General features: G+C 39.2%; 1 protein-coding gene across 6 annotated transcripts; it reads right to left on the bottom strand.

Annotated features, from left to right (window-relative positions):
- Positions 1–27: 27 nt before the first annotated feature.
- glis3 (GLIS family zinc finger 3) lies at positions 28–16540 on the bottom strand. 6 transcript variants are annotated; one of them, XM_056735811.1, is made up of 11 exons: positions 16192–16540; positions 15290–15703; positions 13087–13258; positions 11942–12983; positions 5703–5864; positions 5459–5569; positions 4114–4246; positions 3793–3928; positions 1982–2136; positions 961–1101; positions 28–882 (listed from the first exon to the last, which is right to left on the bottom strand). In XM_056735811.1, the coding sequence occupies exons 2-11, from the start codon at positions 15633–15635 to the stop codon at positions 752–754; spliced, it is 2529 nt and encodes an 842-aa protein (XP_056591789.1). In that variant the 5' UTR covers positions 15636–15703; positions 16192–16540; the 3' UTR covers positions 28–751. The 6 variants fall into 6 exon arrangements, with proteins under 6 accessions (XP_056591789.1, XP_056591788.1, XP_056591787.1 ...); XM_056735810.1 differs by having other exon boundaries at positions 15290–15690; XM_056735809.1 differs by having other exon boundaries at positions 15290–15687.
- Between the last annotated feature and the right edge of the window lie 323 nt (positions 16541–16863).

The raw sequence follows: 16863 nt of genomic DNA, 5'->3' as shown, positions 1-16863 counted from the left end.
CTTAAAACACTGATGACACCTGCTGAATAAAGAAACGTATAAATCATTTTACTCTGAATTACCTTTAACAGCAAAGACTTTTGTGGAAATTTGACATTTTGGCCAAAGATAAAAAATGCAGATGTTACAGATTTGGTTTAAAGTATAACATGGCAACAGAGAATTAAGGTGAGTAAATGGCATTAGTATTATATTAAAGTTGTCTAATGTCTGGTCTGTATGTGCATAGGATTAGAACACAAATGATCCATAATTAACATACATGATCACTGCTTACAGATGTCTTAATTATAAACCCCTCAAATACAACTCATGTACAGATATTTGATTTATGCATATATATTTACATATCAGTTTTCATCTTTTTAACAGTTTTGTGTAAAGACCTACCAGTTTTGCATATACATACAGCGGCCCTTCATTGTATTTGGACACTTAAGTCACTTTTTAAAATGTCTGCGTGCCATTCCATTAACTACAATAATTGCATATTTAATCAAATAAAATAGCACAAGTTCGACTAAAAGTACTGTGGCACTGTGGAACACACCTGTGGTTACTTTGCATGACACCTGTGTGAACTTCATTCATCCAGCAAGTCACTGCAAGTATTATCAAGGATCATTTGTTTGCACACACGATTATGAAATTAATATATTTCAGGTGTGTCTTAAGCGACCAAATACCTCCATGATCGAAACAATTGAAGCTGACAATGTTTAGGTGGATGAGATATATACAGTATTCACTCTCAGGTATAAACACAAGAGGTCTGGCTTGGGCTTCTGTCCACGGCGTGGATGTAGAGGTAATTGTCCTCGGACACTGACGGCACCTGCACCCCTAGAAAGTCTTCAGGTCCAGCCTGGCAATCAAACGCAGCTGTCACAAACACACGTGCAGAGTTAAGGTCCGATCTTTTCTAAAATACTGACTTAAATGTGTTTGCTTGCGTTTTACCAGAGATGCCCGACAGAGCGCTGTGCACCAGCTGAAGCTCCTGCTGAGATGCGTCAGAAGAGCCCAAATCGCCCTCAGTCATTTGCATAACTAGCGGAGACTCACTGTATGAGAACATGGTCTGGGCATCACCAGAGAAACCTGGCGGGTGTTATTGCAAGAAAAACATAGCATGTGGTTATTATTTCAGACTTTTGCATCTCTTCATATTACGGTAAATATCAATATAGACATTGAACAAAAAAATCAAGAGAGAATAGCTTTATAGCTTTGCTCGGTGCTCAACTCCCTCAGCATGACATTTATGTTTAGTCTGATACTGTATTTCCTTAGAGTGTTATTTGAGCTCGCAAAAACTTTTTACAGTCTGTATGATGAGATTAGAAGTGAATTAGATGGATCTATTTTTAACAGTGTCTGACAGGCTGCCATCTGTTGCTCCAAAGAGGAGAGAGGACCCGTGTGTGAATCACTGACTGATGATCAGTTTGATCTCTGGCCGCAGTCAGATCTTCAATATGCATTTGACATCTGCTGTAAACTGCACATACATGCACATTTCTAGTGCTGAATATTAAGCGAATGTTCTCTGTGCTTGTCAGGGTATTGCTAGGTGAGTGGCGTTTGGCAGTTCACTGTTAGCGTTTATCAAGGCATGTTTTTTTATATCAAAGATAATTAAACGCTTGATGTCACCTACTTCTATGACATTTTAACATTTATACATAAATATGTATACACTGTGTATTTACAAAAACAGATACAATTTTAAAAATCATGCTTTTATTGTGTTCTTGCGTTAGTTAGCTTCATCAAGACAACCCGATAGCAGTTTGATTGATATTAAAGGACCAGTGTGTAAAATTAAGATGACCTATTGACGAAATTCAATATAATACACATAACTATGTATTACATAATGAAGTGTGTGTTTTTTTTTACCTTGTGCTATTTCTACTTTACAAACCTACAGAGCATTTTTATTTGACATTTAAGTAAACTATTATCAACAGATACATACTCTCCTGAATAGGAAGATGGGATGTTCTGGGATTGGAGTATCTGGGTAGTTTGCTGGCGTTTCGTGTCACCGTGAGGTGAGGCGATGGAGATACTGTAGGCGGTAACAGCGGTGGTGGACCGGGGGTCATCTCATGTGACAGAGGAATCCTAAACCTGAGAGATGAAATGGTAAAAAAACGAAAATCTTATATCTTAAGACTGCACTTTTGTTAATATTATGTCAAAACCAGCTCTTTTCGTGACACATTATTCTGCAGAAATGCCATATAGACACTTTTCAATATCCAGACTATTTCCAATTTAGCATTAACATCTTTTTCTCGCTAAACATTAAAAAAAAATTAACAGGATGTTAACTGCATTTTACTTTAATTTCGTGTACTAAAAGATGTTGCATTCATGGACGTAACAAGTTCATCAGAACAGTGCCTCTAGAACAAGAGAAATTGTGTTTATAAAATGTGTGAAAACGGGGGCAGAGGTGTTTCTCAACTGATTTAGCACAAAGCGAGGTACTAATTACAGCAATCCCTTGGCTTGGTCTGAGGTGGTATTTCTCAGATTTTATGATTCACTTATTGAATTCCTGGTCGGCTCTGGTTGGTGGCTATAGCATCCGCTAATGCGGGTCCCTCGAAACCGATGAGGCAGAGCAGGTCTTCATCTCACAAGCCAATTGTCTTCCTTGGATCCTGCGGCGCATGGCGTGCCTACTGCTGGTCCTTGAACAATCACAAGCGGCGAGAAGCCATGCGCATCTGCTTCCAGAGAGGAGAAAAGGTTTCTCTGTGTCCTTTGAAGTGCAACTCTGAAGGAATGTGTGTCCATGAGCCGGCCGTCCAAAAATCTCCACCTCTTCCCAAACACTTTTGCCACAGTAAACGTGCGAAACACACAAATGTCGCAATGAATCTTTCACAAAAGAAAATAGTGCTTGACTTGATTCCGATTATTGTAACTATAAGCAAACAGGCGTAAACCCATGACAACCGGCGCGCAGGAACGCATTTATCACACATCAGACAAGAAAAGGCTTTTAAATCAGCCAAACAAACTCAAAATGAATGTAAACTAGAAGATCTTTGGGGCTTAACCAAAACATGGTCATAGAAAAAATGCATCATTCATCAGATTATTAGACTCAATTCATCAAGTTTGAATAGGCTGTGAGAGACACCAGTGTATAGACCTGATGCCAACTTAATGTTGAATCAAACCTGCTTTTCACAGCTCTGATCTCTGAGCGAATACAAATGCACCTTCATTTTCTCCAAATCACAGATGCATGAACAACGATCTTTTCTCCTTTTATTTCGCTCAGAATTGAACGATTCTGGAAACTCTGCAGAAAAGAGGTTGTTGAGGATCTCAGGAGCAGAAAAAGCAGGCTCACATGCACTTATCTGTAATAACGGCTCTGAGAGAGCCTGCATTTATCGGTCCCTCAAAAATGAGCAGATTACTCAATAAATTAATCAAATCTATATATACAATCTCACATAAAGCAGTTCAAATATTGAAAACTCGCCAGTAAAAATTGCTACGACACTCAAACCTTGGTCACCATCATGTTGAATTGAAAGATAACATAAAATATAAATGTCCCTTCAACACTTTTCAGCTCTTATTGTGCATGATTCATCTTGAGTTCACTCTTCTGAAATGATTCTTTTTTTCCAGATGATGCAATCAAGTCGTCTTGGGTGAAGAAAATCAAATCCTCGTGAATAAATTCAAGAACGGCTGCACGTTGTATTTATATATTCTGTTTCACTTCAGAAGTTAAATGCGTTGTGATTTATTCAGTACCTGCTGTTGCTCTGTGGTAAGGAAGGCAGATGAATACTGGGTTCATTTGGAGAGATTTGGTTTCGTTGATCACTTGCGATCTTCATCGGACTGTGCAGGGGGACAGTGTGGCCGGGCAGATTTAGGGTGAGGACACCTGGTACATCAAATGAAAACAAACACATATCACTTTTTGGCAGTGAGGTGACCTGAGGTTTTAATTCAAATTGAAAATTAGAAAACGTTCAGGTTCACATATTGTTTTACTGCGATGATTGTGATCACCCTGGTAAAAAGAAACACAATTTTTATTCTGAATATTACCGCGTCAATTTTTTCTACCTGCATACAGATCATCAGTAGGGGACTGACGCTTGCTTTCAATCAGGTCCAGTGGAGAGAGGATGTGCTGCAGTGGCTGAACAGTCAAGCATTCTGTAAGTCCGTCCTGACTGGTTTCTGTGCTCCATCTCAGCTAAATCACATCAAATTCAGTCAAAATCACAAAATAAAGGATAATAAAACCCATTCTGAATTCAGGAGTGGTTTCATTACAGTAAAATTGTCAATACAAATATTGCTTTGTTAGAATAGCGTGCACTGATAAATTATGCACACAACAAGAAACGTGTATTAATAAACTCATAAGATTTTGACTTCATGTCATCTCCATTTTCTTTCAAGATTCTATAAAGCAAATCAAAGACAACAGCTGGAGATAATGGCTTGGCTAATTGACTCGTAATCTTCAGCTTAATTGGGCAGAATGTTCAATAGTTTATCTTTAGTGTACGGTTTCATACGAAACATCGCTGCATTCGGCGCTCATGACCTCCAGAGACGTGTGATATATTTGGCGACTCTAATAATAATATATTCAGCGTGATTTTTAACAATCGTGAGTTACAATTAAAGGCATCTATACAAACTGGACTGATATAGTCTAAGCAAAGTGGATAAGCTAGGATATTTTTGTCTTTCTCGGGAACAGTTTTACCTGAGGAATCTGTATCTATGGTGACGTGACCTTTATTTTTTCTCGGTGTTAATGAACGCGGCTCCTACACAAGTCTGCTAACAACTCTAAAGTTTAGACACTTCGTTGTCAACACGTCTCTGGTAGAATGTTACACTTTCGTGTACAACATCGGGCAAGTTAAAGGGATAGTTCGTCCGAAAATCTGTCATCGTTTACTCACCCTCAGGTTGTTTCAAACCTGTGTAAATTTCTTTGTTCCAATGAACAACAGAGAAAGATATTTTGAAAAATGTCAGCAATTTTCAGTTCTGGGACATCATCCACTACCATAGTAGGAAACAAATATTGTATTTTTTGTTCTGTTAAACACATAATGAGATATTTTGAAGAATTTATGAAAACAAAGAATTCTCGGGCATCTTTGCCTATTATTTAATTCTTCCTACTATGGTGGTCAACGATGTCCCGGAACTGAAAAAGACTAACATTCTTCCAAATATCTTTCTTTGTGACAAAGTCATTTATACAGGTTTTCATTTTTATTTTTGATTGAACTTTCCACTAAGGAATGAAGTGAATCTAGTTAAATATAAAATCTACACATTTGTGAATTATTCAATATAATCCAACAGCTTCGCACAGGTTTGAAGGAACATCGGGCCGAGTACACAAACACAGTTTTGGGTGAACCATTTGACACATCTTTACCTTTTTCCTGGCTTGTTGCTCCTTCAAAGAGTGAGACTTGACGTGCTTGCGCAGAGAGCTGGGGTCCGTGTATCGTTTCATGCAGCCGCGGATCTGACACACGTACGGTTTCTGCAGAGCATCACAACTTGTAACAACAAGTTTCTTTTCATCTTGTTTGCAGGTGTCTTGTGTGGGAGTGTTAAAGCGTGAATCTAGTATAGTAGCTCGTATAATGCTCACAACATTTGGGGGGTCTGCTCACCGTGTCGACGTGCGTGCGCTGGTGTTTGGCGCGATCGCTGGAGTTGCTGAAGGCTTTCTGACAGCCGGGGTGTTGACACACGTAGGGCTTCTCGCCTGTGTGACTCCTGAGATGGATTTTAAGGTTCTCCAGGCGAGAGAATGCCTTCTGACAGCCCTCAAACTAACCAGAGGAACATAAATATACAATCAGACAGCAAATTTAAAGGGCTAGATACATCCATATCATACTGCAGACGTGTAGAAACCCTTCATGGCACAGATCGACCAGGTGGGGTCAGTGTTTTGCTGTTTAAATGACCAGTCCTCGATGTATACGGATCATAAAGGACAGGGCTGAACTGTCACTCTGGACGCTTTTTTTACGGTTTAAAACTTCTGCCATCTTTGTGTGATAAAGCCAACATCACTCCTCTCTGTGCAATTATGCATTATTAAATAGGAAAGATTACAGCGTGACGCAGTTAGTCATTTTCTAACCTCAAACTCAGTGATCTCTGGAGTGAGCGTGACAGTTAAAGGGACAGTTCAGCCAAAATTGAACATTCTGTCATCATTTACTCAACCTCAACTTCTGTAAATTTAGTAGGAAAAATGACAATTGTAGTCCAAAGTGCCCCTGAGCTTTTTGTTTTCGTACATTTTTCAAAATATCTTCTTTCGTGTTCAACAGAACAAAGATATCTGTAAAGACAGTTTTCCTACTTTGGTAGTTAATGGGGGTCAAGAACTGTTTGGTAACAATCATTTTTACAAATATCTTTCTCTGTGTTCATCAGAATAAAGACAGATTTGAGGGCAAGTAAACGATGCCAGAATTTTGGGGCGAACTGTCCCTTTAAATTGTTGTAATTTACTCTTATGCTTCAATAACCTACACCATGTAATTTATTATAGTATGAACTACACACCACATAGTTGCATTGTTTTAACATAACAATAACAATATCTTGGAGAAAAGAATGAGTCCAGATCTTGTACATTTTCCTGACTTGCATGACATCACTGTTATTTCATGCTGTGACTCTGAAAGAATGTTCAGTTTGTGATCTTTGTCCTTTCTAATGCTCACAAGAATGCAAGAAACCATTGACTTGTGAACAAACTTTCTGACCTTGTTAAATTTGGCTAAATATGGCTTCGAGAGCAACGAGTATCTAATATATCATCTGAAAAATGACTTCACCCATAGCTGAAATTCCTTTCATTACAATGCATAACAGGAATCTGCTGAAGTCAGTTAGTTGGACATTAAAAGTCTATTTTTCTCTACTTTAATTTCTCTTCTAAACCCTGTTGTAAGGACAGGGAGCTTTGATTTTGCTTTATTAATAAAGTAATTAACTTTGTTTGCAGTCAGCAGGAGGTAAAACATCTCTATGTAGGTGTAACTGGGATTTTAATCACAAAGTTTGTGTTAAAAGTTTGTTCTGAAAATTGAATTGAATGTTTTTTTTAAGAATAGAAAAACTGGCAGCCTCATTATGAGTTTTCCTCAACTGTATGGATTCGTTAGAAGTTCACTTAACAGATAAATAACAGGGATTTCGTTCTTTTTTCTCAGATAGGGTGACGTACGATCGTAAGTCTCGCCAAATGAATTCTCCTCCAGTCTGGCGTTTGGTTTTCTGGAGTATTGACGGTTTGTCCCTCTCATTACATGCTGTTTGTTTTAGACGTGAAGTGTCTGGGCGGGGATTAAACAGAATTGTTTTTGAAAGCAGCGAGAGAAAGGCGCAGGCGTTCTGCAGTTTCTTCACGCGCACGCGCTGTCAGCTTTCCAAGATCTTCTTATTTCCAACTGGTAAATACTGATCACAAACAAACTTGAATGATCATGAATTTTCACAATGAGTCTTAATGTGTGATGTTTTTTAAAGCTAGCATCACTTTTACTGTTGCTCATACAGTAAGAAAAAAGATGGTTTGTGATGCGGACAAGAACATGCTGTTACATCTCATGACTATTCTCAGGTTAGAAAAATCCAAGAGAATGACAGACTGAAGTCATAACTAGAGACCAAAGTATTATAAAAACGTTATGATACAAGAGGATGAGATTTTTAGGTCCAGTATGCAACCACGTGGCAAACTGAAGATGAGTTTTCTTAGACATCCTTTTACATGATACACTTTTCTATTATTATTATTATTTTTATTGTTCTAACAGTCACACTGTAAACATTTGCTGTAGTATGCAGCTAGTTGCCACTAACTTACTGTAGATTTATATTTATCGAATTTATTGGCAACACTTTGTTCAAAGATAAATGATCATTAAACATTAACAAGTCTTGATCCTTACAGAAAAAAAACGATAAAATAACAGCCTCATGCATAGCATTCTGGGAACCAAAGTTCCACATACACCTTTTTCTGCGTTTTTTCTAATTTTGGTTCCCAGAATGCTTTGCATGAGGCTGTTATTTTATCGTTTTTTTCTGTAAGGATAAAGACTTGTTCATGTTTTATAATCATTTATCTTTGAACAAACTGTTGCCGGTACATTACACAAATGTTTACCTACAGTAAGTTATTGGCAAACTGGTGCCACTAATACTGTAATTTCTACAGAAATTCTTTGCAGCTTTCACTTTGACCACAAACCTCTCAGGTCACTGACAGGACTCATTACAGTCTAAACTACTAAATACAAGCACTTTTATTACCATGAAATCACCACAGATCTAAACTACACCTTAACTACCCCAGCTGTCCACTGACTGACAAACACGAAGCCACAGAAAGGGAGGCAATCAATAAGCATTCAGGTCAGGACTGCTGGGAAAACAGACGGCGCATCACACAGCACAAAGTGCCAGACGTCCAGCGGTGTCCGGCCGTGCCGGTGCACTAGAGAACCTTTCAGACTGACTTTATTTAATAAAGCTCAGAGCCTGTCGGCTGCCCGGAGAGACAGCGGCCTGAATAGACGGCAACATGGCTCCAATGTGCTGCTCAGAGTCACAAGCGGTCCCTGACGGGCTGTGGCAGCACGCCATGCCTCGCTGCATAATGGCAGCTGCAGCGCGTGCCAGCAAACAAGTAACGTTTCATCCTGCCAGTGCTTGACATCACCAAGACGACTCCAACTTTTCCATTATCATTTGTTTAAGCTTGAGAAATGTTGGCGATTAATGCGTCTCAGCAGGCTACATTATTTGAAGTGCTGCGCTGTCGTGACAAAGCGGAGCGTTAGGCTCTTTTGTAAAGTTCCTATTTCAGTTACGAATTGAAAGGTTGATCAAACGATGAATTTAACAAGGATCAAAACAATCGAAACTCGTTGGATTTAATGTGTTAGGAAGTGACAGTTGTTTGAATGTCTATTGTTTGAGGTTGTATCCGTTAAACTGAGACAAGCTCATGATCTCATTTTGCTTGAACAAAGACACGTCTGCGCTGACAAAGACAGCTTTCTTTAAAGAGAGGTTAGGGCGCCTTCGCATCAGATGCTACAGTACTTTCCCACATTTCAGCTGTAAAAACCCCCAATTCCTGACAGATGACACTTGTGAGCATCACTGTATTACACCACTGTAAAAAGACCGAAAGTTTAACTTCTTCATTGCATGAACTAAAAACAAAAAGTAATGTGCCATTGGTATCTGAACAAACTAAATCATTTTTCAATAATTTATAAGTATGCAAATTGTGTGTGTGTGTGTTTTTGTGTGAGCAAGTAGGTCCCTGAGCATGCTGGGACCTGCCTGCAGATTGTGCTGGACATAAGTCATTAAACTGCTGGAGTCATGTGTCTGTTTACCAGTCCAGTCCATTCAGATATTTCTCAAAAACTCAAAATCTGTTTAGTGACCATTGGGATTTTAATTGGAACAAGATTAACATTCTCAGATATTAATTTAGGAAGTTTTTGTAATATATGAAGCCCTGATGAATATATGTGGCTGACAACCAGAGGATGTGGTTTACACTGAAACGACATTTAATGTCTTTGCCTGTTGTTTTCTTTCTTTAGACCTTGATAACACGTGTCGTAAAACCATCCAACTGTTCGTGGCGTCATGGCAACAGAAGAGGTTTTTGGTAATGAGTAATACGGAGCTGAAGGTTGACCACAGGTATGTGTGAGGGATTAATGATTGACCAAATACTTTCAGACAACGGCAGAAAACTGTCAACTGTATGAATCGCCCACATTCATCTATTGCCCACACATGCATGTATGAAATGGTCACTGAGTTAAGGTCATCACATATTCTTCATTATAATTTTATTTTGTTTTAATACTACTCATTAAACTGTGGAAAAGTTTAAATTTAAAACACTTATATTTGAGCATTTTCAGTTTAACCTTTAATGTAACCCTAGAACTTGTAAAAGTGTTTTTTTAATGATACAGCTTCTTCAGGTCTCATCCTGAGATGTTATTTAGAAGCAGTACTGAAGGCTTCCTGTCTATTTTGGGCCGTTAACAAATTTTATTTAAAGAACTGGAAGTTGCGATAGTTTCTACTTCCGTATTCTGACACATTTCGGAGTGAAACAGAATATCTGGTCCGTCCCATTTCGCACACTTTCCGTCCTAAATAGTATTTGAAAATTGAATTTGTATGTCCCAAATCGTGGTTTGTTGAATAAAGTATTTCAAAGATTCCCAGACGGTCTACTATTTCCGGTAGAAATTCGAAGTGCAGAATGACTAACTACTAATATTACCCACAACTTAGTTAAGTGATGCTCCACTGCATTAAAAAATAATAATGCATCACTAAATTATTAACACATTAAGAGATAACACATTACATATGAAACTATGAATAAAATAAATACTTAAATGGAAAGAAGAGTTGTATTTTGATGTGTGTGAAAGTTAAAGGCCACAATGTTGTCTAGGCAACAACGGCTACATCCGTTTCCGGTTCGTTCATATTGTTTTGCTACACACTAAAATGTATATACTTTTCCATATCAAAAACAGTACATACTTTTAGTGCAAAGTATAAATAGGCGAATTGGGACGCAGCATTTGACTGTGAAAAATAGTGGCCGTGGCTTGTGTTTTCCACTGCGATTTGATTGGATGTAAAACACAGGTGTTACATTTTGAAATGAAAATAGCAGCAGACTGACAGTTTGAGGGGAGGAGCTTACAGGTGCTCTGCCCAAGCCGTCTGACTGACCTCATCTGAGGTGAATAGCTACTGGAGGGCGGAAGTGCATTTTCCGATTTTGATTGAAGTTTTTGAGGCTTCATGAATTATAAAAACAGAAAGACCCACACTGATAAGCTATTTATAATCAACACTGCATTATTCCATTAAAAACAGGAATTGACATTCTTTATTTCATCTGGACTTTAAATATTAAAAAGTTGTTTACAATGTAATATTATTGGCACAATAATGTCCTTGTCTACAAACTAGTTTCAATATTGTAGCTATTATTACTTAATTAAGTCACTCTGGATTTAAAAAGGGAAGTCTAGTGCAGAAACAAGTCTCTCACACTGAATGCACACATCTCTGACCGCATCTCCAACACGCTGGCCGTTTACTGGCCGCTAAACAACATGTCCAGTTAATTGAAGTGTGTTGCTGTGTCTGCGCAAGCTCTTAAATCTCAGTCTTTTGTCTCTTTTTTAATAACTCCATAATTGCACAGACTCGCAAGTCAATTATCAAGGATGATCACTAATTAGCAGATGGCAGGAGCTATAAGAGAGAAGAAAAACTCATAGATTACGGCCTTAACCGCAGAATCACTTCCTTTTCTTTTTGTCTTAATGTTGATTACTACAGTATGTTTGACTGTAGCACAGAAAGAGGTACAAACATTCAATTCTCCTAATGCGTCTGTTGACAGCAGTTGCGCACTGCAGCATCACAATGTGCTGCAGAGAAACAGATGCAGCACCTAAATTTACCATGACAACCACAGGGGGGTGTAGTTACCCCTTTTTTTTTGAGCAAATCCTCAAAAATGCTAATGAATTAAAATTATTTTTATGTTTATTTTGTATAAAGATAATACTTAAATGCTAAAATGGGTGTTTGTGTTGAGGTATAAATGTGAAGTAATTGTGAAAACAATAATGCTTCTCAAACAGGTTTCCCATAGTCCACAGTGTTTCAGTTTGTACAAGAATGAACATTCTACAGGTTTACTTCAACCTGCCTATTGACATTAAATGATTTAAGGTTAAGCCAATGTTGTCATGACTTTTGCCTAAATAAATATGATTCCAAAAGTTTTAAAATCAATACTGACTTTGCTTACCGAGCACTTGTTGGGTTTCTCTCCAGAATGAACTCTCATGTGGATGAGGAGTTTGTAGCGAGCATTGAAAGGCTTGTTTTTCCGTGGACACCCGGCCCAGAAGCAGGTGAAGTCCTCACCTTTGCGCTGATCGATGTGGATCTTCTCGATGTGTTTGACCAACTCCTCCCGATGGCTGTAAAGTGCTCCACAGTCCAACCAGCAGCAGCAGTGGCCTCCACTAAAATCCTCCTCCTCATCCTCCTCTAGCATGGTGCAGAGAGTCGCAGGAAGGACCCTGACGTCATCTGAGGTCACCGCTGGATAGTGACCCGGGAGCTCGCCGTGAGCTTTGCGTACGTGTTGATGGCTGTGATACGGTGGCGGGGGGCCTCTAAGTTCGAACCGAAGCTGCACTGAGGCCGACAGGTTGTTGGATGCGCTCTGTGTGGCAGGTGTCGCATTTTTGATGTCCTGTCTGGGCAAAAGTTGATGCTCCACCACCAGATTGGTGAATTGATGTTCTAGGGTCGCTTCCTCTAAGCGCTGCATGCGGAAACTTTCCCGGTCCGCCACATCGTCCTCTTTAGAAATGTGTGGGTTTGGGATGCAGCTCCCTCTGACGCCCAGCAGGTGGCCGCATACGTCCGACTGCAGAGGCGAAGGGGTGGGATACGAGCTCGGGGAGGCACGAGATCCGATGATGTACGCCACCAACGACGTGGGTGAGGTCCGGATGATGGAGTTGAGGTCGATGCCATCAGAGAGAGGAGACAGGGACAGAGCTCTCTTTTTGGATCGAGCCGAGAGACGCGGGCTGGTGGCGTCCTCTTTGAACAGATAAGGGGGTAGAGAAGGGGGGTTGGCGGTACGGGTGCTCTCGGACAGGGCAGTTCCCTGGTTGGGGTCCAGCGCTTCTGATGTCTGCGTGGATGCATTCTGTTGGCCCAGGGGTGGAAGAACGTGATAACCAAAGGGCCAGTCCAACTTACTGCTACGTATGGACTGTGTCTCAGCAATGCTGAGTGTGGTGGAAGCTAAAGATTCTCTGGAGAGCAAAGACCTGCGATGACATTAAAACTGTTTTTATTTACCCTACTATTCTTAAAAATGTTCAAATTCAACAAAGACAATGTAACAGCAGGTATGAGTTCTTATGGATTTACCGGGCATCTGTAAATGGAACCACGAGGCCCACGGCATGAGACAGACAATTATGAGTTGATGTTTGTGGAACAGATGGAGAACTCTGAAGCATCATAGCGCTGCTTGTCACCTGCAGGTTTGATCCTCCACGCGGACCAAGTGTCTTTCTGTTCGGCCCCACAGACAAATAACCTGAGAAACAGTAAAGCCGTAATGAAGTTTCATTTGACATTTCGGGCACGTCGTTGAATAATTCACTTTAAAATATCCTCTGCGATAAAAGCACACTTTTAAGTTCTTACAAAAACTGTGAAAAGTCTAAGTACCCACTCCTACAGTCCCATAATACTTAACTTCAGTCATAATAACATTATGCCATTAAAGAGCAGGAAAAACTGCTACTCAAACGACTAAAAACCAATTTCCTGCAGAGAACTAATAATCAAAGTCTGTGTTCCTCTTCAGAAGTCATTTCCAGCAGATCAGAGGGACGTTCTGCCCTGCAGATATACTTATTTTTCTTCCTTGTACTGCAAAAAGGATTATGATCGGTCTGATCAGCTACATGACCTGAATGCTCAATATACAGCTAACTTAACTTTTGTGGAAAATCCATTTTATTACTTTCCTCGTATAGACCTCGTAACAGTTTGCTTGCAAACTACACGTTGAGCGTGAAGATCATTGACGTAACATATTTAAGAGTTCGGTGCACATTGAGAGGCCAGTTTATCTCACATGATTTGGAAAAAAGAACCAGAACTGTTCATGTGTTGACGAATTTTTTAAAAGAGTAATTTTTTTGTGACTTTTAAGTTCCTGCTTTGGCTTATGGAGTGTCCAACAACAAGTTTACGTACATACATGCTTGTAAAAACACTTTTATTTTCTAAAAAAGACTTTACCTCTTGACTGACTCGTTCGGCGATTCATCTGTCTAATCCCCTCCTTTCTGTCAGCCAACCCTGATCGGATTGGTCAGAACGTAGGCGGGCATTACACAGAGTGACGCAAATCCGACCCGGAGCTAAAAGTAGAACGACAGACGACTCGTTCGCGTGATTCAGAGTCGACTAATTTTTTCCCAAACCAATAACTTTGTTATTCGTTCGCTTTCGGCGTTGCAACTTTGTATTCACACACAGCAACATTACAAACTGCATGAAATTTCATTTTAAGGACATTGTAATATTTACTCTATAAAAGGGATAGTCCACCCAAAACCCACAATTCTGCCATCATTAATTCACCTTCTTCTCATATCGAACCTGTATGTCTTTCTTTTTTTCTGCAGAATACAGAAGAAGATATTTTGAAGAATCTATGGACAAAACCAATGCAAGTGAATGGATCGATTACCAAAAGTCTTCAAAACAATGTGTAGATCTATAAAGCACAACAGTACACACCATGCTGGAAATGCTAAGACCCATAAAGCGTTTTACAAGTTATTTTTATCGTTTATAATGGCCACATCTGTCAAGCTCTAAAAGACTAAGTCTCATTATAACGGTGACCCATATTCTATCTGAATCATATTGTAATTTTTAATTAGTTGCAGAATAAAATATATTAAGATGATATTACAGTATAAAACTGAACGTGACTGTGACGGAGAAGCTGACTGAAACTGAGTAAAATGACAAATGCTTCCAAACCTTTGTTCTTCAACGTGATTTTTGTGTCTCAATCAAACAGAAACACATGAACACTAGTGGAATTTCAATAACAAACCTGTAAAGACAAGGAACGGTTTCTGCTCTGTTAAGTACTAATGAGTTTCTGTCTCTACTTTGGTTCCAAGGCTCATTTAGGCGGAGACTTTCTGCTTGGTTAATTATCAAAAATATGAGAGCGAGGGCTTGTGCAGAAGATGTGGTCGGGCTGCTGGACAGCATTGAAGTGAAGTGAGGTATGAACAGCAGTGTGTAAATGAGCAGAGGGATGAGACCAGATGAACAGAGATATTTTGATCATCACACAAACCAATGACTCAATGTCAAAAGACAAGGATCTTGCTCCACGGTTAAGTTTCTCAACTTCAAGTAAACCTTTCTCATCGCAGCTCTACAACTAAAGAGGGCCATAAAAAGACATACACACTTGCTTATTTGGAAGTCCTACGAACAGCTATCCCTTTCTCCTAAGTTTAGGAAAGTTTAAATCCTTAGGTTTGATGTGCCCACATTTCCTGTATTTCTTCTTCTCAAACATATTTTTTACCTTTCTTACCGTTGTCATGGCAGCTGGATCGGACTGACTGTATGGAAGAAGATGAGAATGGCAACGAAGGACCTGGATGCTCTGGCGACTGGGAAAAGTGCAGAATTCCATGATGCTTCCCATTGGTCAGCACCTGCCTACGGAGACTCAGAGAAGGGAACAGTAAAGTGTTTCCAGGGCCCGCGCTCATGTCCGCTTCAGTGCTGGACGTCGGAGCAGGACGGTGCGATGGAGAGAAGGAGTGACCCGTGTGGACCCGCAGGTGAGGTGCCAGGTGTCCCGTGATGGGCTGGGCCATACTGGATGGAGAAACCATAAGGTTACAGCCTTTTCTGTTCGTGTCCATCACTGCTCTGATGGGTGGACATCTTCAGCTTGAGTGGAGAGATTTCAGTCACCTGCTTACCAAAATCACTGATAAAATATTAATGAAACTACCCCAGCATCACAAAGATAACAGTATTCTGCATAAGAGTCCTTTACTTTTCTATGTTTAGAGACCGAATTCACAATATAATTAAAAAAGATTTAAGTGTAGAGATTTTATCAACTTTAGGGAGAAATGTTTATATTTTTATACATTTTTTTCATTTGATAAATGTGTTATGTCGTGGTAGTCTTCATAACGCTCCAACTAGTCGGCACCATGTAAACAACAAAAAACTTTTATTATGACAATATTTCGCGGAAACTCTTCAATTGAGATTCGCATTCTACATTTTTTTGTGATTTATTATAAACTAAAATAAGCGCATTTTTAAGTGGCAGGTTCATCATAAACGATGTCCTTCAAAACGTAAATAAAAACAACACATTCAAGTTTATCTGTCGCATTTAATGAGAAAAAACGAATGATTTTTCCCAAAACCAGACGATTAAAAGTCTTAATGTCTTCAACTCACCTGTAAAATCTCGTCAGATCACTTTGATCAATAATCGACGAGCTCTTGTGTCATCAGCGCTGATCCGCAGAATCGTTGAAAGAGAGAGTTCAGTAAGTTTTTAGTTTGTTTGTGTGCATGAAGTATGTTTAGTGCAGAGTTTCATGTTGCTGTCATTCAGATGAATGTGCTGCTGGTTTGTGTGGCTTTGTGATGGTTGTCAGGGGCGGGTAGTTCAGCCTTATTTGCCCTATTGCCCCACAAACCTGCAGCATGTGAATGTTTGGCAGCATTACGTCACGTGCGTCCCCAAGGCACCATATTTGGATTTATCTAGAACCCCACACATACTTCTAATGTCAATAATTACAGAGATTTACATATATAATGGGGGACTTTAATACGTGTCATATATTTGCATAATAGAGTTTATAATGTTTATCATGATTTATCATATAATGTGATGTACAGAGAATGAAGATGATGTTTTCAGACATTTGAATGTTGTCCTCTTTTTAAAATACTTTTAATATATGTAGTAATAAGAAATAGCACATCAAAATGCTCTCCAAGATGTATTGAATTAGGATAGAATTGTTAATGTAGGTATATGCATCTATTTAGACTTTTTTTCTATACTTACTTTTAAGAATGTACCTTGTTGTTTTAATATTATTAATATTATTATTATTA

This window comes from Triplophysa dalaica, chromosome 22, assembly GCF_015846415.1.
Source record: "Triplophysa dalaica isolate WHDGS20190420 chromosome 22, ASM1584641v1, whole genome shotgun sequence".
NCBI lineage: Eukaryota > Metazoa > Chordata > Actinopteri > Cypriniformes > Nemacheilidae > Triplophysa > Triplophysa dalaica.
This window is presented reverse-complemented; position numbering and strand designations above follow the sequence as displayed.